This window comes from Macrobrachium nipponense, chromosome 33 (assembly GCF_015104395.2).
Source record: "Macrobrachium nipponense isolate FS-2020 chromosome 33, ASM1510439v2, whole genome shotgun sequence".
NCBI lineage: Eukaryota > Metazoa > Arthropoda > Malacostraca > Decapoda > Palaemonidae > Macrobrachium > Macrobrachium nipponense.
This window is the reverse complement of record NC_087219.1, coordinates 16,730,900-16,753,172: the sequence shown is the minus strand read 5'-3', so window position 1 is coordinate 16,753,172 and position 22,273 is coordinate 16,730,900. Positions and strand designations below refer to the sequence as shown.

The 22,273-nt window shown below is 42.5% G+C and overlaps 1 protein-coding gene across 16 annotated transcripts in view; it reads right to left on the bottom strand.

The window, feature by feature from the left end:
- Positions 1–22,273, bottom strand: part of LOC135202974 (kinesin light chain-like) — a 197,754-nt gene that overhangs the window by 116,335 nt on the left and 59,146 nt on the right. The window contains exon 1 of one of the 16 annotated variants that reach the window (XM_064232495.1): positions 8,402–11,260. The exons of the other annotated variants lie outside the window; for them this stretch is intronic. Within the exon in view, the coding sequence (XP_064088565.1) occupies positions 8,402–8,430 (29 nt within the window). The 5' untranslated portion in view covers positions 8,431–11,260. Of the gene's footprint in view, positions 1–8,401; positions 11,261–22,273 lie in introns of those variants that run through there. 16 annotated transcript variants of the gene reach the window in all.

Here is a 22,273-nt window from a genome sequence, read left to right as displayed (position 1 = left end):
AAACAGGTCACAAAAATAGGACAGGTAAAACCATGTCACAAAACTGTTAAAAAAAAGGATACAATAGTTGAAGACAGGTCACGAAACAGGACAGGTAAATGTATTGCCAAATTACGTACCCCCCAAATAAAATGGCATGAGAGAAGTAGCCTCTACAAACACAGGATTAATCAAAAAGGACCGACAGGTACAGACACACGACCATCGGCATTATCCGCACGCCCTATTCATTACCAGACCACGCTGCCAATCGCAACCAATTAATAAACGGAGACCATAAACCCCACACTAAAGAAGGAATCATAATTAACACGGGAGACCTGCACTCAGCCAATCTCTCTTTTATGGGCCCCACGGCGACCAATAAAACCAGGGACAGAATTGACAGGATAATTGATGGATAAGATTGACTGACAGCTGGGATAAGAAGTCAATCCGCTGCTGCTGTGTTAAGAGGGATATTCGACTTGTGTTAAGAGGGATATTCGACTTGTGTTAAGAGAGATATTCGACTTGTGTTAAGAGAGATATTCGACTTGTGTTAAGAGAGATATTCGACTTGTGTTAAGAGGGATATTCGACTGAGTTAGAGGAAAAGGCATCATTACAACTATGTATAACCTTAAAATAACCAGACCATGCTTAAATGCACGCATGCTGGCGAGATACAAATAAACAGCTTTTTACGGGTCAGCGCTCATCTAGGCCACCTCACTGAGCTTGCAAGTATGTAAATACAATTTTCTCAAGTTCCTAAATAACACCCTGGAATACCAAGATGATCCAAAACTAGCCCGGGAGCCATAGTTTGAAAAAAAAACTGAACTCTACGCATTGTACGGAAACTTTCACTAGTCTTAATCTAGCTATCCTTGGAGGATGGGACTGTTGTATTTAAACAAATCCGAATCCCTCTTAAAATGGATGCTTTGTATTAAGTAAGGTTGAAACAGGTCCACTGGTAGAGAGAGGTCAAAATAGGCCCACTCATACAGAGGTGTCAAAATAGGCCCACTGGTACGGAGGGGTCAAAATACGCCCACTCATATGGAAAGGACAAAATAGACCCACTGGAACAGAGGTGTCAAAATAGGCCAACTGGTACGGAGAGATCAAAACAGGCCCACTGATACAGAGAGGTCACAAATGTGAACAGACCGGGGCAATAAAGGGATGGGAAAATGTGTGAACCATAAACCTGAAAAATGAAGAGGCAGGCTACAGTCGTGGTAATGATTAGAAAAATACCTTTTTGTGAGGATTAATTTACCTCATGGTAAAACTGTTATCAAGATACCAACATTTATTCTGGGAGAACAAACATTCATTACACTTTGAACACATTTCTGGGGACATTCACCTATGCAAGGGATGATGGGAATAAGGCTACCATCTACCACAATCAGACTGCCTGAAGATGCATGAAAAAAAAAAAAAAAAAAAAAAAAAAAAAAAAAAAAAAAAAAACAAAAAAAAAAAAAAAAAAAAAAAAAAAAACACACACACACACACGAAAAGTCCTCCACCGCAATGGTAAGTTCCTCATGTACCGAGGTTGAAGTTAAGTATATCTTAGTTTTACCAGGCCACTGACCCGATTAGGGCTGGCCCGAAGGATTAGATATTTTTTACCTGGTTAGGAACCAATTGGTTACTTAGCAACGGGACCTACAGCTTTTTGTGGAATCCGAACCACATCGAGAAATGCATTTCTATCACCAGAAATAAATTACTCTGATTCTGCGTTGGCAGAGCAGGGAATCGAGCCCAGACCCTGAGATCGGTAGTCGACCACGTAACCGACTCGTCCAACAAGGAACTCCGAGGTTGAAGTAATACACACAAACATCCTTATCTAAAGCGTCAGGAATATAACACATTTCTATTCTCTAGAATCACTGCAAAGAAGGAAATCTTGTGACGAAAGTCTGAATCTGACAATTCACAAAGCAAAACCACAAACCACGCAAAGGCAACGCTAAAAGACATTACAAGCAAGCATGAGATAAGAATCCAATGTTGCAAGCACAGTGACGACGTTGTTACAGTCTTATGACGACAATGGTTTATCGTTCGTGTTTCCTTTGGTTCCCTCTTACTGGAGGTGTCCTTGGTGAGATCTGCTCCCTTCCCTTCCTATAACAGAGGAGGGGATTCCCTTGACGGCAATTATTATTGGAATTTTGATATGAAAGGATGGTCTTTAATTCACAGATTCGACGTGTTTTTTCTTTCAATATCATTTAATTCGTTGCGTCTTCTTCTTTGCCTTCAGCTTTTCCCATTTGTATATGGGGTCGCTGTTTCTAGTCAGCTTTCTCCATCTTTCTCTGGCCTGTACATCTTGTTCACTTAGACCCTTTTCCTTCATGTCATTCAATAATTCATCATTCCACCTGAACTTTGGCCTTCCCCTCCCTCTTCTGCCCTCCACATCCATGTTCATAACCCTCTTACATACGTGTTCATCTTCTCTACTCATGACATGACCAAACCATTTGAGTCTTCTTTCCTGAGCTTTTTTTGTGTCTGATCCGCGAAATAAAATAAAAAATATTGTAATTTCATTAACAACGTATTCGATAGCAATATGATGCCATGCATCAAAATAATGTCTTTCTTCTTTCTAATTAGCCTTTGTGGCATGACGACAGGCTTAAGAATACCTGATTTTTCTCACTCAGTGTAGTTGCTCACAATGATTACTTTTTTGTTTGTTTGTTTGTTTGTATGGCGTTTTTACGTTGCATGGAACCAGTGGTTATTCAGCAACGGGACCAAAGGCTTTACTTGACTTCTGAACCACGTCGAGAGTGAACTTCTATCACCAGAAACACACATCTCTCACTCCTCAATGGAATCCCCAAGAATCGAACTCGCGGCCATCGAGGTGGCATGCCAACACCAAACCAACCACGACACTGAAGCGCTTCACAATGATTACTGTAGGCTACAAAAAGAGATAAAAGGCTGTGATTTCAAGCTAAAATAGCCATGCAAATCAACTACGGAGGAGTGGATTGCTTTGCTCTTACGCCAAGAGATTTGAGTGAATAATGCATTTTCGCGCATTTATGTAAAATCCACTTAATCGAACAGGACAGTTTTAATAGTACTTAAACGTCGCCTTGCACCTCAAATCAGAACGATACCACTGGTTTGAGCTACTGCATTGCTTCTGTGGGTTGCGGGCGAATCTTTTTCAGTTCTACCAAACGTGAAGGAAATTACCTGAATAAGAATGACTATACTCTGTTTTTTTCCATCTGTCCATCCGCTTGTGGTGTTTTCGTATGGTAACACTGCGTCCCAGGCTTTAAATAGTTACGCTATGAGTAAGTTTTAGGTATATAAAAGGATATCTGGGTGTACATTTACAATTGAAAAGTGTTTTAATAATTTACTGTATTCGAATTACACCGTTAATATTCAAAATAAGACATTATTATAATTGTTGAATGTGAGCCCTGGACGCAGTGTTACCATACGCAAACACCACTGACGGGTGGACAGATGGAAAAAAACAGAGTATAGTTTGGTACAACAGATCAGATTGCCAATGACGCAGGTTGCATGTCAATATTGCTCAGGGTCACAAGACGACAATGCCACGGGTCAATGAAGTCTAAGGTCTCATAGCAATGTTTACATTTCATAAAACGCTCTTTGCCAAAGCTGAACCACATAATGCCGTAGATCACATAAAAGCAAACCACATAATGCAGTAGATCATATAATAGCATACCAAAGAATGACGTAGATCACACGAACGCAAACCACATATATAATGCCACAGATCATATAAAATCATACCACATAATGCCGTAGATCACATATACAACCACATGGTGCCATAGATCACATGAACGCAAACCACTTAATGTCGTAAATAACATAAATGCAAACCACATAATGTCGTAGATCACATGAACGCAAACCACATTATGTCACAGATGATATAAAAGCAATGTCAAGAGCATTACGAAGACAATATCACAGTACATGTGACAACAATGCCAATACCATACCACAGACAAAACTGCAAACTTCCCTAAAAATAAATAAATAAATAAACAAATAAATACATAAATAGAGAAGAGTTCTTAATCATCATAATCTCCACTGATACTCATTCAGCCTCCCAGAAAAGCACTATAGTAGATTCACATCAAGCGTGCATTTGATGTCTAGGCCCGTCCCTTACGACGCTCCTGATTGGCAGTTGATAAGCCAATAACAGGGTTGGAAACTCTCAGTCTCTCTCGAGTGTTCACATAGGCAGGATGTATGTCCCACCTCTCCTAAGGACTACGTCTTTCAAAAGTATCTCTCAGGAGAGGTTGAACATATATCCTGCCTATGTGAACTCTCGAGAGAGAGACTGAGAGTTGCCAGCCCTGTGATTGCCTTATCAACAGCCAACCAGGAGCGTCGTAAGGGACTGGCCTAGACATCAGATGCACGGCTGATGTCAATCTACTAAACAAGGTCAATTAATGACCCCAGGCTGACTTATTCAACCTGGGTGCTGAACCAAGGAAAGGTACGATTTAACTTTCAACAAGACAAACAACTAAAAACCAGATGGTTTCTATGACTACGAAATCTCATAACGTCCACCAAATGTTGAAGTCACCAGGAGTGGTCACCCTGTGGATGTCTCCATTCACGATCATGCAATTCAGTCAATCCGTTCTTGAGATATACCGAGATGTAATACTAACATGCACAAACGCAGACGCAAACGTCTTGTGACTTATCAGATCGATAGCTATCAAAACCCCCAGGATACGGTTTTATATTTATATGAATTATTTCTATAACTATGGTAGTTTTGTTTGTTTGTATGGTGTTTTTACGTTGCATGGAACCAGTGGTTATTCAGCAACGGGACCAACGGCTTTACGTGACTTCCGAACCACGTCGAGAGTGAACTTCTATCACCAGAAATACACATCTGTTACACCTCAATGGAATGCCAAAGAATCGAACTCACAGCCACCGAGGTTGCAGGTCAAGACCATACCGACCACGCCACTGAGGCGCTAACTATGGTAGCGTATTATATCACAGCTTTCTGATAAGTGACGGCATTCTTGACCCACTGCATACCAATGTGTCTGTAGAGAATCCCTGATTGATAAAATAATTTTTGACAGACAATCAAGTTCACATTATGACCAATAACAAAGAAGCTATTTTTCGTTTACCCATATTACATCCATCACCACCGCAGACCAATAGTTCGAACGTCAATGATAACGATTACAGAAACTCACCTGTCATCATAAAGTCCATTTGAATAGGAAAATGAGCGTCCAAAAAGGAAATGGGAATAATATGTGAGGGAGATGACTCGTGGAAATGAAGAGGTACTTTCGTTTTTTTTTTTTTCTTTGAGAAGTTTTAAAAATTCATAGTAAATTCGGATTAATGCAGAAGTCAGAGAGAATACACACGGCAGTGTCTATATATCATCATCATCATCATCATTATTATTATTTTATTATTATTATTATTATTATTATTATTATTATTATTATTATTTTTGCTTCAGCAGCATTGAAGTTGTAAATCGTCTTCTCTATGAAAAAAAATAATAGAATTGAATATTTACAAGATAAATGCAGTTGATGCAGCAATATCTTTCAATAATACCTGTTTGAAAGAGTGTCTTACTCCAATATTATTATTATTATTATTATTATTATTATTATTATTATTATTATTATTATTATTATTAGACAAAAACCCCACAGTTAAGTAAGGGTACATATATTTAAAAAATAAATATATACAGAGAGCTCTCTGTATACATTCATTTATGTACCCTTTTTCTCCATTTCAAGACACAAGCTACTATGATTACTTTCAAACTATTATTATTATTATTATATTATTAATAATTCAGCGCCGTAATGAAGATGAAATATACAAACTAATATGATTATTGATGAATAAGTGAATGATAACATACTCGTTCAAATATGAACGTAAAAATAGATGAATGGTGAGATAAAAATAATAAAAATAAATAATGATCAAAATTTTATATTTAAAATACCTATTAATATATACAATAAATAAGAATAAAATCTTTACTAAATATACTAAAATCGCATCTCATTTACGTAACCAGATTCTTTCAGATAACCGATAAGGTTATTGTTGTTGTTGTTGTTATTATTATTATTATTATTATTATTATTATTATTAATTATTATTAAAACATGCGAGATGCATCAACATGACTGCATTATCAAGCCGGTAGCCAAAAGGCCACGATCCAACCGACGGCCTCTTGCCCCCACCCCCCCAAAAAAATGTTTCAAAGCCCACAAAATCAAGCTAAGGTCACGTCTCGCCTGCAAATGAGCGCCCCCTCCCCCCTCAACCCCCAAAATCAGCTCCATCATTCTGGAAGCGCATGAGAGAGAGAGAGAGAGAGAGAGAGAGAGAGAGAGAGAGTAGAGAGAGAGAGAGAGAGAGGGGAAGGGGGGGAAAATGATGGATCAATATATTGAATGCTGCCGAGTTTAAACAATGAAGCATGCCGAATGACACATTCGTATACACACACAATGCAGAGGTTCGACGGAGGTGATGGAAGCAACTGCATGCAAGCAAGCCAATTGTAGGGGTACAATGTAGGGGTACAATGTCTCAATTTTTATTTACCAATTTAATGCGCCTTTTCCGAATTCAAACTGTAGTATAAACAATAAAAAAAATTGATCTAAAAATACCTGAAGACTAAATACATACTGTTTCATTCCTCTTTTCCAAATTCAAACTGCAGTATAGTAATGAAAACTGACCTACATATACCTGAACACTAATTGGAAGGTTAGGATTGTGTATTTGTGTGCATGTATGTATACTATATTACATATACAGGCATACATACTGACGACGACTCCACGGGGCCCAGTTTCCAGAAAAATCAATCGTGACTGCTCGGGTGATTTGCTGAGCACCAAGAGAATTATCAATACCATCTGGCGCCAGGCCTCCGCCCCTAGAGAGAAAAAGGTAGGTGTGTGTGTGTGTGTGTGTGTGTGTGTGTGTGTGTGTGTGTGTGTGTGTGTGTGTGTGAGAGAGAGAGAGAGAGAGAGAGAGAGAGAGAGAGAGAGAGAGAGAGAGAGAGAGAGAGAGAGAGAGAGAATGTTTACCAGGAAAAAGACCCAACGAAGAATATAGCATGGAATTAGAAGGCTGGACCCAGAACCGGGTTTTGGAGAGAGAGCGAACGAGCTAGGGACCATTCTCTCCCCCAAAAACAATTTGGACCCTAGTGAGGCGATCCGCTGTGCAAATATATATATATATATATATATAATTATATATATATATAATATATATATATATATATATATAATATATATATATAGTGGTAATGACTCTACATTCACTACCATCTATCCACGGCTATAACAGAGTGATAAAGGGCAGTTTTTGTAACGTATCTATTACTTAGTCGACTGTGGTGCGTCGAAGCCATAGTGAAGGTCACAGGATCGACAGCACTTTTCCCAAAATCCTTTACCAAGGACGGAAACCGGTACAAATGAGGTCACGCCAAGTTGGACCCGGAGCTGAGAGAGAGAGAGAGAGAGAGAGAGAGAGAGAGAGAGAGAGAGAGAGAGAGAGAGAGAGAGAGAGAGAGAAATTTACCATGAATACCAACGAAAAATAAGATTCCAATACGAATAGAATGAGTGGGTTGGACCCGAAGAGAGGTTTTGTCGACAAACTTAAAATTCAAGCAACTGCTAAAGTGCAAAAACGAGTTCTCCATTCTAAATGAAAAGGGGGTTGCGGAACTCCAAACATCACAGTTTTTTTTCTTCTTTTTATTATTATTCAGCAACCTCCCTCCCCAACCCCACTACCAAACCTTGCAGCAAGACTGCATAGCAGTAACTCTCAATCGAACGAGAGAGAGAGAGAGAGAGAGAGAGAGAGAGAGAGAAGAATTCTATAACACTCAAGACCCGTCATGCTACAATGTATTAACTTAACAGTTCCTAGTGATACTTAATAGCCTCACTTACTTAATTTCTCTCTCTCTCTCTCTCTCTCTGCCGCAACTCCTAGCTGTGACCTACAACACTCGACTATCTATACTAGGTATAACATTCGCAACTTTGGGCAGCAGAGGCCGGTTCGCGACTCCAACAAGGGCCCGTCAGTTTGAGAGTTACAAGGATTAGGATGTCTCAGAGACTTGCTAGTCCACCCTAAGAGGAGACATCGTGTGCTGACTTATCTGTAGGAGCAGGTTTTACTGTGTATTCACTGTGGCGAGTATGCTCACCTATTCACGAGGAGAGAGAGAGAGAGAGAGAGAGAGAGAGAGAGAGAGAGAGAGAGAGAGGAGAATCAACAGCAAAATACTTACATGCGATAGGCGTTAATGGCAGATGACATGGTGTACTAACACGGGGAACTTCCCAAATCCTTCCAAAGATATCATATGGGCTGACGACGAAAAACCACAAAACGTTTCTCAAAAACAGAAGCGACGAAGAAGACGTTTCACTCTCGATATATAATTCACGGAAGGAAACGTTTTCTTTGTTCAAGTAATTTAAGGTGTGTGTGTGGGGGGGGGGGGGGGGGTGTGTTCTCTTCCCCTTTGTTCTCCTCCACAGGTACTACGTTCGCTTGCAGTACACAAAAACACGTGGTGACCTTTTGTTATTTTTTTCGAAAAAAAATATATTGGATTTCAAGCAGACGAACACGTAACAGGCCCAAAACACGAGAAAGCGACAACGCGCAGTTACGCTGGTTATTGAAATAACGTCAGCTCCGATAAGATAAATGCACTTTTTTTATTACCTTACACTTTTTTTTCTGATCCAGCACCAACCACTTTATTCTTTTTTTTACTCCTTTTACCCTTTTCTCTTTTCTATCTCGCTCGTAAGAACACTCCCTGGTGGACCAGATGCCGCAGTCTCATTAAATCGCCTTAACACACTTCTCTTTTTTTTCCTTCTCTCTCTCTCTCTCTCCCTCTACAAGCATTCGGGCCCCACCTTGAAATCTCTAGGACTTCGAGGACCCTCTGATCGTAATTGGTGTTAGCAGGAATTTCCCCCTCCTTTCTTCCCCCACTGAATGCCAGAGGATGATATGGGTATATTTTACTTCCTTTCCTACGCTCTGTAACGGCAGGATGATTTTTGTGAGGGATTGATCGGATTGTCCACGGAACGTCACTGGGCTCTTCTTCAAATATAAAAGGGGGACCTGGGGACGTGAAAAGGACGGCGGAATAGGATGCAGGAAGGTTGGTGGTGACAAAGGGGACAGGTAGGATGGGGTATAGGACCTCTCAACAACTGCAGGGACAGTTTTTTTTTTTTCTTTTTTCTTTAGGATATATTGATCGACCCCTTCCTTCCAACTTCACACAACACACCTCCCACTCCTTCTCTCTTTCCTTCCTTCCTTCCTTCCTTCCCTCCTACCAGTTCCAACAGACGCGGACGCACTCGAAATCAATGAAGGTCTGACAAGTCCAACATGGGCACGGGCAAAACGACGACGACGACGAGGTGGCCTTGCCTCCAACCACCTTACATCCACAAGGTCCGCCCCTACTTTTGCAGCAGTTCCTACTCAGTTCGACCATGTCCTGCTGCTGGAGAGGGTGGTGCCCTTCGCTGGCGATCCTACGTCGCATCACATGCCACACCGTGCCCGCTACGGCGGCGAACATGAAGGAGGGGACGATGACCTTCGTGGTTGCTGGGTGTGAGGCCAAGAGAGGGGAAAAGAGGGGGACATAAGAGTCGTCCCTCCTCCACCTCACTTTGGGAAGATTCGCGCAAAAAAATACGACGAACGCCGTCAATGCATCGTCCCGGGTCTTCTGGAGGTGTCAAAAAGGGGGCGTGGACGGGGACCCTCTTATCTATTTTGTTTCTTCAACTGTTCCTCCAATTCATGTCTGTGGAGCAACAGAACACGAAATACTTCGTCCTTTTCTCCACAGGGACAGATAAATGTCAGTACCACAATCTATTTATTTTCTCTGGTTATTTCCAATGTCTCTAATCAGATGCCACAAGGTATCAAAGCACCCCGGAGAACAAATAGATCATTTCCACTGAGAAACTCTTCCTAGATATACCCGAACCGCTTCTTGCCATCAACGAGGCCACGAAGGAAGGAACGACACGGCTGAAAGCAGCAGCTTTGGCAGTAAAACAACAGCTGATGATGATAAAATGCCTCTGACAGACAAGACACTCACGAGAGATTCTCCTAATCGATGACGACACGACACCGCAATCCAGGCACAACAAACGGCATCATCACAGCTAAACAGCAGATGCGACAGCTGTCTCTGATTCCTAATGGATTCCTGAGGCTCGTCGAATACACATTCCAACTCTCTCTCCCCTATTCACTGGAATGAGGAAGTGAGAGAGAGAGAAAGAGAAAGGGGGAAGGCAGGGAAATGGAGTGTGCTGGAAGATGGGAATTGCCTGGGGAATGAAAGAACCATGGGGAGGGAGGGGGACTTCTTCATGGGCGCATTCCTCCAAAGGACGAGACATCAGCAAAACCCATTCCGAGCACCGAGTCAATTTGTTTACAGTACACCATACGCTCCTCGACAGTGCAAGATGATTATTTATTTCCCTCCAGCTGTTGTTGTTCTTGTTGTCAATTACGCTGCGGTAGATTCCAGGCACATGGCCTCTGCTCGCACCAACCTCCTCCACCGTGTCTCTTCTGCACTACCTCCTACTCCTACTCCTCCTCCTCCTCTCCTTTCCTCTACCTCCCTAACGGCCACGCCCCCTCCGTCATGGCGATAACACCAGGCAATGGGGAGGGGCGTGGAAGGGCGCTGCTGCTGCTGCTGCTGCTGCAGTAGAGTCAGGGGGCGGCTGGCTGGATGGATGGACGAGACACCACGCCTGTTGGAACGTGTCCACGGGGAGGCGAGGGCGTTCAATCTCCCCCCCTTCGGAGGATTAACCGTCACTGTCTTTCTGTATTATATCTATACGTGAGAGCAACTCCCCCTCTCTTGGAGGCGACACGAAGCAAGAGACGCCCTCCTCCTCCGTCCGTTCCTTTCGATGTCCGACACGGTTACTGATGCTTTGGAGGGCTTTTGTCTCTCCTAAGGCTATGGAGCCGATCTCTGCCGCGCTGCTGCTGCTGCTGTTCCAAGAGCGCGTGACTCGCATGGAACGAGTCCAGATTGCCACTGACTGCTGCCGTGCCGTCGTTGTGGCTCGCTGGCTGGCTGCTTCTGCTGCTGCTGCTGCTGCTGCTGCTGCTGCAACCCTCACTACTGAGGTGGGGACGACGCCCCCTCCTCCTCCTCCTCCTCCTCCATCCCTCATGCTCCCTCGCGGGGGTGAGGGAGGGTGTCTCACGACCACCTCCTTCCTTAACATCCACCCCACCCCCTTCCCCTCGGTCTCGGGACCCTCTCTTTCTCTAACCTCTTCCCCCCCCAGCCCCCCAAGCCCCGTATCTGAGCTGGAACGAGAAGAGAAAGAGAGAGAGAGATTCTCCTCCTTATCCAGCCTTGGCCATGACTCACTACTCCTGCTACCTCTACCCCACCCTTCCTTTCCTCCCTCTTAAAAAAAAAGACCACGAGAGAGAGAGAGAGAGAGAGAGAGAGAGAGAGAGAGAGAGAGAGAGAGAGAGAGAGAGACCAATGAAGTACCCTTTGAAATAAAAACGGGAGGGGGAGGTATAAAAAAAAAATATTTAACGAGAATATTTAACCCGTTACCCGCTCGACAATGGTAATTTAAACCACACCAGATGCGTGATTACACCACACTCGTACATAAAAAAAAATTATATACCACTAAAAGGACAACACACGGATCAATCAATAAATAGAGTTGCTTAAAAATGACCAAACGGGTTCATCTCAATTGCATAGTAATCTCCACCCAGCCATACCAACCCCACCCCCCCGCCCCCCTCCCCCCTTCTTCTTCTTCTAAGGTCCCTCCCACCATAGAGGAGAGAGAGGAAGAGGGGGAAGAGACCAAGATGTGCCTAACACGCAGCCACACAGACAAGCAAGCAAACAGGCAGACTGACACAGACAAGCCAGTCAGACAGACTGGAGACACCCTGGGAAGATTGAAAGCATATGGAAGACACGCACGATCTGCCTCCCACGTTCCGGGGGCCAAGGGTGAACGGGGACGTAACGGAGAACGTCCCTATGGGCGGAAAGCATAAAAGGTGGAAAAAAAATGAACGGACATGCTTTGAATGGCCAATGATCGGGGCTGGCGGCATCCTGCTGACAACATCGAGAGGAAAGAGACCAAATGTAAAGAACGGCTCCATTGATCAATGATGCTTTCAAATGCATAACGATAGGCAAACAAACATAAAACGAACGACCTTACGATAACACGGAGGAAAACAAACCAGAAAAAAAAGTGGAGAAAAAAAAACTTTAAAAAGCACCAAATACAAAGAACTGCTGCAAATTATGTTAACAACGCATCCATAAACAGGAACAAACAACAGGATAAACATGAAATGAACCTTACAACAGGAAGGTATTGGTTCAGACACAAACAACGAGGGAAGCAAAATATACAACAAAAGGGAAAAAAACCAGCCATACAAGCACAAACTAAAGAGAGAAAAACCAGCCATACAAACACAAACTAAAGAGGGAAAAACCAGCCATACAAACACAAACTAAAGAGGGAAAACCAGCCATACAAGCACAATCTAAAAAAGAAAAAAAAATAACAGCCATAAGCACAAATTTAGAAGTGAGAGATAAATGCATTCAACAAAACATACGGCTTGCTGATGTGGGAAAGCGTATGCAACGAGAGAGAGAGAGAGAGAGAGAGAGAGAGAGAGAGAGAGAGAGAGTGAAGGGGCGTAGGGCGGGAGGGAGGAGCGAGCCCGGTGAAGTTGGTATACGTAGGTAATAGGGAAGTAGGGAGAGCGCCACACCCCTAGTACCCACTACATTGCTACGACAACTTCTACCACTACTACTCTGCTGCTACTACCCCTTCGACCACCACTTCTATGGTTCCGGTTTTGGACTCTCAGCATGGCCTCAAGATTGGTCATTTACCTCTTCATGGTGCGGCCGTCCGCTTTAGCGGCTTAAAAGGGATTCTTCACACATCAAATTAAAAAGGATTCAACACAAACAACAACAATTCCCCACCCGACCCCTTTGAGCGGGTAGATATTTAGGATGAAGTCAGACGATATAAATAAAATACAAACTTTAGTGAGAGTCTCGACTTCAAGAGAGAGCAGACTTGGAAATGGGTCATCCTTGAGAAAAGCAAGGTTATGGAGGTGTTTGGTTTCAAGATAATTGACAAAAAGCTTAAGGGGTACATGATAGAAAGCTTAAGGGGTACACGATAGAAAGCTTATGAGGTACATGACAGAAAGCTTAAGGGTTAAATGATAGAAAGCTTTAAGGGGTAAATGATAGAAAGCTTAAGAAATAAATGACAGAAAGTTTAAGGGTTAAATGATAGAAAGCTTAAGAGATAAACGATAGAAAGCTTTAAGAGGTAAACAAGCTGGTTTTAGAAAAGAGACAAATTGCAGAGCTCAAGCAATTGTGTTCAGAAACTGCGCTATCCTTCTAATTATAGTTGTTGTACGACACGGCATCTGGCAAGTGTCTCCACAGACCAAATCACGGAAGACTTTCGGTCACGAAAGTGTTCGCGTTAATAAGGAGAGTAAAACTGGTTTATCCATGACACAAAATGCTTGCAATGTTCATGCCGATGATGAACTGTTCTCAATTAAATTTGCAGTAAATCCTTTACGCAACTGGGAATGTGACGTCACCTTTGCTGCTCGCCCTTCTCTTAGATTCTATAATGAAAAAACTGGTCGGAGGTGGAGGATTCTATGAGAAAAGTGGTCGGAAGTGGAGGATTCTATAATGAGAAAAGTGGTCGGAAGTGGAGGATTCTATGAGAAAAGTGGTCGGAAGTGAAGGATTCTATAATGAGAAAAGTGGTCGGAAGTGGAGGATTCTATAATGAGAAAAGTGGTCGGAAGTGGAGGATTCTGAGAACAGTGGTCGGAAGTGGAGGATTCTATAATGAGAAAAGTGGTCGGAGGTGGAGGATTCTATAATGAGAAAAGTGGTTGGAGGCGGACGATTCTATAATGAGAAAAGTGGTCGGAAGTGGAGGATTCTATAATGAGAAAAGTGGTCGGAAGTGGAGGATTCTATGAGAAAACTGGTCAGAAGTGGAGGATTCTATAATGAGAAAAGTGGTCGGAGGTGAAGGATTCTATAATGAGAAAAGTGGTTGGAGGCGGAGGATTCTATAATGAGAAAAGTGGTCGGAGGCAGAGGATTCTATAATGAGAAAAGTGGTCAGAGGATTCTATAATGAGAAAAGTGGTCGGAAGTGGAGGATTCTATGAGAAAAGTGGTCGGAAGTGGAGGATTCTAAAATGAGAAAAGTGGTCGGAGGTGGAGGATTCTATAATGATAAAAGTGGTTGGAGGGGGAGGATTCTATAATGAGAAAAGTGGTCGGAGGCAGAGGATTCTATAATGAGAAAAGTGGTCAGAGGATTCTATAATGAGAAAAGTGGTCGGAGGCGGAGGATTCTATAATGAGAAAAGTGGTCGGAGGCAGAGGATTCTATAATGAGAAAAGTGGTCGGAGGCGGAGGATTCTATAATGAGAAAAGTGGTCAGAGGCGGAGGATTCTATAATGAGAAAAGTGGTCGGAGGCGAAGGATTCTATAATGAGAAAAGTGGTCAGAGGCGGAGGATTCTATAATGAGAAAAGTGGTCGGAGGCGGAGGATTCTATAATGAGAAAAGTGGTCGGAGGCGGAGGATTCTATAATGAGAAAAGTGGTCAGAGGATTCTATAATGAGAAAAGTGGTCGGAAGTGGAGGATTCTATGAGAAAAGTGGTCGGAAGTGGAGGATTCTAAAATGAGAAAAGTGGTCGGAGGTGGAGGATTCTATAATGAGAAAAGTGGTTGGAGGCGGAGGATTCTATAATGAGAAAAGTGGTCGGAGGCAGAGGATTCTATAATGAGAAAAGTGGTCAGAGGATTCTACAATGAGAAAAGTGGTCGGAGGCAGAGGATTCTATAATGAGAAAAGGGGTCGGAGGCGGAGGATTCTATAATGAGAAAAGTGGTTGGAGGCGGAGGATTCTATGACGTGTGGAGGCGAGGATTCTATAATGGAAAAGTGGTCGGAGGCGGAGGTTCTTATAATGAGAAAAGGGGTGGTGGAGGCGGAGGAAAAATCTTATAATGAGAAAAGTGGTCAGAGGATCTGATATCTAAATTAATGAGAAAAGTGGTCGGAGGCGGAGGATTCTATAATGAGAAAAGTGGTCAGGAGGATTTCTATAAATTGGAGAAAATTCGGTCGGAGGGGGAGGAATCTATAATTGAGAAAAAGGTTGGTTGGAGGGGAGGGACTATAATGAAATGTGGTCTGGAGGGCAGAGGATCTATAATGAGAAAAGTTGTCGGAGGCGGAGGATTCTATAAAGAAATTGTCGAGGAAATTCTATAATGAGAAAATGGTCGGAAGTGGAGGATTCTTATGGAGAAAGGGTCGGGGCGAGGATTTTTCTATAATGGAAAAAGAAAGTGGTCGGATGCCGGAGGATTCTATAATGAAGAAAAGTGTTCGGAGGCGGAGGATTCCTATAATGGATGAACAGTGGTCGGGAGGCGGAGGTTCTATAATGAGAAAAAGTGGTCGAGGCGGAGATTTCTAATAATGGAAAAGTGGTCGGAGCGGAGGATTCTATAATTGAGAAGTTGTCGGTGGAGGTTCTATAATGAGAAAGTGGTTCGGAAGTGGGAAGATTCGATATGATAAAAGTGGTCGGCGGTGGAGGATTCTATAATGAAAAAGTGGTCGGTGGAGGATTCTATAATGAGAAAAGTGGTCGGGAGTGGAGGATTCTATAATGAGAAAAGTGGTCGGAGGTGGAGGATATATAATGAGAAAACGTGGTCGGAAGTGGAGGATTCTATAATGAGAAAAGTGGTCGGGAGTGGAGGATTCTATAATGAGAAAAGTGGTCGGGAGTGGAGGATTCTATAATGAGAAAAGTGGTCGGAGGTGGAGGATTCTATAATGAGAAGTGGTCGGTGGAGGGTTCTATAATGAGAAAAGTGGTCGGGAGTGGAGGATTCTATAATGAGAAAAGTGGTCGGGAGTGGAGGATTCTATAATGAGAAAAGTGGTCGGGAGTGGAGGATTTCGGGATAAGGAAAAGTGGTCTGGAGGGAATCATGGAAATGAGTGTGGTCGGGAGTGGGGAGGATTCTATAATGAGAAAAGTGGTCGGTGGAGGGTTCTATAATGAGAAAAGTGGTCGGGAGTGGAGGATTCTATAATGAGAAAAGTGGTCGGGAGTGGAGGATTCTATAATGAGAAAAGTGGTCGGAGGTGGAGGATTCTATAATGAGAAAAGTGGTCGGAAGTGGAGGGTTCTAATGGAATGAAAAAGTGGTCGGTGGAGGTTGGAGGAATTCAAAATAGGAAGGAATAATGGTCGGGAGAAAAGAGGCAGAAAAGGCGGAGGAGGTCTTAATGAGAAAAGTGGTCGGTGGAGGGTTCTATAATGAGAAAAGTGGTCGGGAGTGGAGGATTCTATAATGAGAAAAGTGATCGGAGGTGGAAAAGAAGGTGCAGTCTGGAGCAGCGACAAAAACCCGACTGACTTACGAAAAGCAGATACTTTACTCAAGAAAGAAAGAAAGAAAAAAAAACACACACACACACACAAGATTGACGAAGTTTACCCAATAAAATGCCTCCTTAGAGGAGAGCAGACTTTAGGAAGTGCCAACTCAGGATACTACGGATGGATGGATTATGGAATTGAGGGCATAGCCTAAGCGCTAGGACCTATAAGATCATTCAGCGCTGAAATGAAAGTATGGCTGGATGGAAAAATGAGAAATGAAATGAAAATGATAAACTGATAACAATCCTGCACTTGAACAGGACTATACATCAGCAAAGGTCATTTTACTCTCACCCCAGCATTCCGATCATCCAAAGTTATGAAAGATCGTTTTGGCCAGGGGGCCCTCAGGATACTACGAAAAATGGTGGACTTTATAGATATGGAAAACCAACACATGGAAGGGCTAGACTTCTGGAAGCAGTAGACTTAAAAGGAGAGTAGATTCAAAGAGGGACCCTCTGAAGGAAGATGGAAAAGACATGATAAACAGACAGACTTAAGACCTCCAAGATGGGGATATAGGACCATAATCTAGGAGGCCAAGACCCTGTAGAGGATAGACTTACACCCACGTCATTGACTCCCTAGGTGGTAAATGAGGACCCCTAGGGACCAGACGAAAAATACTTAAGGGCAGAGTGCGCCAAGTCCCCTTCGAAGTAGGGCAGACGTGGACCTCGTAAGGCTGAGGATAAACAAGGAGAACGTAAGTGGGGAGGGGGCAGACAGAGTAAGGCCACTTGAGCGTGGGAGTAGAAAAATGCCCCCTGTGGGCACAGACTCAGAACCCCCTCCCCCCCACACCAACAACAGAAAATCAAAGAAATCGAGGAAGGGTGCTCACCACTCTTAGAACAATGCAAATGCAACCCTCACAACCAGCTGAGGAGAACCCCGAACAAATCTGGGGGTGGGGGGAGGGAGGGAGGGAGGAAAGAAAGCTGAGGAAAGGGAGGAGGAGGAGGGGGAGAGATAGGAAGAAGAACAACACGAGCCATGCGTTACGTAATGGAGACAATATTCGAAGAAGGAACCACCAACAGACCACCAGACGTCGTGGTCCATAGAACTCCAGAGGGGGGAGGGAGTGAGGGGGAGGGAAACATGCTGGCGACGACGAAGACGAGGGCTATGAGGAGAGAGAGAGAGAGAGAGAGAGAGAGAGAGAGAGAGAGAGAGAGAGCCAACGACGCGCCGATCAATACATCAGCAACGAACAAACTGACGCACACCTCAGCGCCGCAGAAACACTACCCTCCTCTACGGGTCCTCACCCACATCCACATACCCCACAAAAATTGCGTGTGCGTGCTTGCGTGCGCGTGTGTGTGTGAGTGAGTGTGTGTGTGTTAGGAGAGGGGGAAATGGGAGGGGAAAGGTTAGATTGGGGAGGGGAGGTGCTTGCATCCATCAACACTTATGATAAACAAACAAATATACCTTCCAGCTACATAATGCATACGGATGTCTGGCAGACGTAAGCGAGAATACCGGTCAAAAGAATCTATGAAAAAGTGGTTAGGTTAAAAGACTGGGTCAAGAATAAGTTCATTATCAGTCTTAAGAGCAGTCTATATTAATCGGAATGACGTGTCCGTCACGAGGAGACAGCTTCGATCAAATAGACTGTCAGCAGATAAGATCAATCAAACGTCTATAGTCTTCAGATCAATCAAAACGTCTATAGTCTTCAAACGTCTGTATTATGAAGTATGTCTGCATTATTGGGAAATGTTCATATTAACTAAAGCCTTTTTACGCTTACCTGACAAAGGCCAACAAAATCTGCAATATCTACCTTATAACAATTTCTACACTACATTAACAGGAGGAACGTTCTCTCGAACCAGCACACTATCGAAATAAATTGATAAAAATAGTTAAATTCTTCAATCATTAATTAACTCGCTAATTCTATATGAATTAGCTCGCTAATTCAATATGACAATAAAGTAGACTCAACCAATTTCAGCTAATTAACCAAACACTTTTTGGTGGCCGAAAACGTCATATAGATAATCACAAAAATACAACAATTGCAACATCAACCAACGTGCAACAATGCTACACAGCAACCCTACAAGCCCATTCATTAGATATGGAGAGAGTGAGAGAGAGAGAGAGAGAGAGAGAGAGAGAAATATCAGTGGCAGGGACCATAAGAATAATCAGAGGTTGTTCATCCGTGAAAATAAGAAAATATAATAATAACAAATACTATAAACTCTATAACAAGGGATATTTCTTCCGTGGTTACAGAGAGAGAGAGAGAGAGAGAGAGAGAGAGAGAGAGAGAGAGAGAGAGAGAGAGAGAGACGCAGGCTAGCACTCTCACTCCCTAAGTCCAGATGTCATTGGTAAATAAATATAAAGAAAAGTACGACAATCACGCTGAGAACTTGTAGAGGCTTCTGGAACCTACAGGAGAGAGAGAGAGAGAGAGAGAGGAGAGAGAGACGAGAAGCGTTAAGAGAGGCGAGAGAGAGGAGGAGAGAAAGGGGGGGAAATGAGAGATAGCTCTCCCTCCCAAAATCCAGAATGTCAAGGCCAACCGCCATGATACCACGCCCCCTTTAATGCGTTGTGTGTGTGTGTGTGTGTGTGTGTTCGTGTGTATACGTAAATGCAATGCTTTGCACTTTGTATGAAAGCGTGGGTGTATGGTAAAATTTTACACACACACACACACACACTATATATATATTATATATATATATATATATATATATATATATATATATATATATATATTAAAGTCACTGCCACAAAAAGACACTCAGCCAAACATCAATAAAACCACAGATGAAGTCACAAAGAAAACAATGATAAATGTCACATGAGAATTATTCCTCGTTTATCTTACAAATAATAAAATAATAACACTATTGCATTCTAAGCAGCCAACGTCGGATTACAGAGTTCAATATCTTGATTTTTCTATTTTCTGATTCTCGCAAAATGCCGGCCTTAATCAGAGACAAGACTATATAGCACCCACTTCCATCTTCGGTCTGGGCTAAATAAGGGCACTAGATTCCACGCCCCACTGGAATAGAATGGAATACAGATTAAGAACAAAGGCCAAGCACTGGGACCTATGAGGTCAAATGGTAGGTTTGAAAGGTTGAACAGGAGGAAAACCTCAAAGAAGTTGCACAATGAAATAATCGTTATGAGAGGGTGGATAGCAAGATGGAAGAAATACAATACGAATGGAGGTACAGTAAAAGGACTGAAAGGGGTTGCAGCTGCAACGAACCTTGAGTAACGCCTACAGTGCATCGCGTGACGTGCACTGACGGCGCTAACCCCCCCCCCTTAACTCCTAGGAGCCTAAACTAAAATAAACAACAAAGGAATAAAAAAAAAAAAAAAAAAAAAAAAAAAAAAAAAGCCTGGAAATAGCATTTCCTTTTTCGTTGCGACACACAAACCTCATCTAGTAGCACCTATAGGCGCTTGAAGGGGCGGGGGAGGGGAGAAGGAGGGGGGTTGGGAATTGGGGCACTTAGTAAGGAATCTCATCCTATAGAGGATGAAGAGGAGGGGAAGAGTCAGAGAGTGAGAGGTGAGAGATGGAGGAGGAGGAGGAGGAGGAGGAGGAGGAGGAGGAGGAGGAGGAGGAGAAGAATAAAAGGAGGAGGAGGAGGAGGAAACAGAGAGAAGGGGATGAGGATCGTTAAGGATTCGAGGAAAGACTGACTGATGGATTCGTCGCAAACTGGCGTCACACCAATCATGGTCAGAGGATACGAAAGACGTTATGGGGGAAATGCTAAAAGAAAAGTGAGTGTGTATGACGCGTGTAAAAGTGAGGGAGAAGAGGAAACAGGAAATGGGAGAGGAGAACAGACCTTACTCTCTCTCTCTCTCTCTCCCCTCTTTCATAGTTAATAGATAAACCAATATGGTTTCCATACCGCCTCTATAGGGTATCAATGGAAGAAGAAGCCTTACGGAGAGAGAGAGAGAGAGAGAGAGGAGAGAGAGAGAGAGAGAGAGTTTTAGCAATGCTAATGTTTACCGTATGTCATCTGCATAATCATTGAGGAATTTAAAAAAATTAAGTATTAAAAATCATTGAGGAATTTAAAAAAATTAAGTATTAAAAAAATCATTGAGGAATTTAAAAAAATTAAGTATTAAAAAAAAATTAAGTAAAAACGTTACGTACTTTTTTTCATTATCAATATCATCAAAGTGCATTTATTACGATGTTCTTACGCCAATATTGGCTTTTATATTCTTCGACGTGACAAAGTTGAAAGCGGTCGACATTGCCTCCAAAACGGACAACCACAATATGAATGAATGCATGAATGAATGAATGAATAAATGAATGAATAAATAAATAAATAAAGATAATAATTTTCAGGATACACTACTAATGCAAGGCTAAGATCCCTTGATTACGGGGACCACCACAAACGTTCACTAATGGAAACCACACAAGCCAGATTCCCACTCCAAAGTTTGTCCAGGGAAGAAGAAGAAGAAGAAGAAGAAGAAGAAGAAGAAGAAGAAGAAGAGAGAGAGATAGAGAGAGAGAGAGGAGAGAGAGAGAGAGAGAAGAGAGAGAGAGAGAGAGTGCTGGTCAGTGTGATATTATAAAATCTTTTTAAAGAAAAGGACAGTAGTTCTGGAGAGCATATTCAAATAACCCCATCGTATTTAAGACATTACTTGATTACCACTCCTGGTAGTGGTTGCTTATTCACTATTAAAAAATATTTTTTCTCCCTTGTCCAAGAATATAAATATTCGGACACATATTTTTTCTCCCTTGTCCAAGAATATAAATATTCGGACACATATTTTTTCTCCCTTGTCCAAGAATATAAATATTCGGACACACATGAAAACTTTAATAAAAGCATTTCAATGAAAAGCTCACTTCAGGTTGGGACGAAAATAATACAGCCACTGAGAAAAGGCTGATACGCCCCAGATATTCTGATTCAGCAAAGTGTTCCAGGGACCTGGCTTCGAGAAGGGGGTTTCACAGCATCACAAGAACATTCAAACGATTTAAAATGCTAGCAATCTTCGAACTCATCAACTTAAACTTGCTGTGAATTCTCGAAAACAAGATGAAAAAATGACAATTTTAAATCTATTCGTATTTATTTTTCATCGCTAGCAAATCCAGCTGGTGCTAGAGAATGTTTCCCTTTAGACCAAAGGTTTATTTTGTGTATGAAAAATATTTCCACTGAGTCAAATATCATTACCTTTTTTTCAAATTTCCGATGGCAACGAGGATAACCTGTAGAACAGATCTGCCTACGATTTGACAAGAACTACAGATATGGATACGGGTAAGAAGGTTTACACTTTGGGCAGCAGATGTAAATCTATACATGATGGCCTACCTTTGTATCAAGCTTGGCTGAGATCTCCATTACATCGGAGTTGCTACAATGACCAGACAATTGGGAGAAACAATGATGGTCAGGCAGGCAGACATCTTCCTTCATGCATATTAATACACAAGGATTCAATCTTTGTACTAAGTGT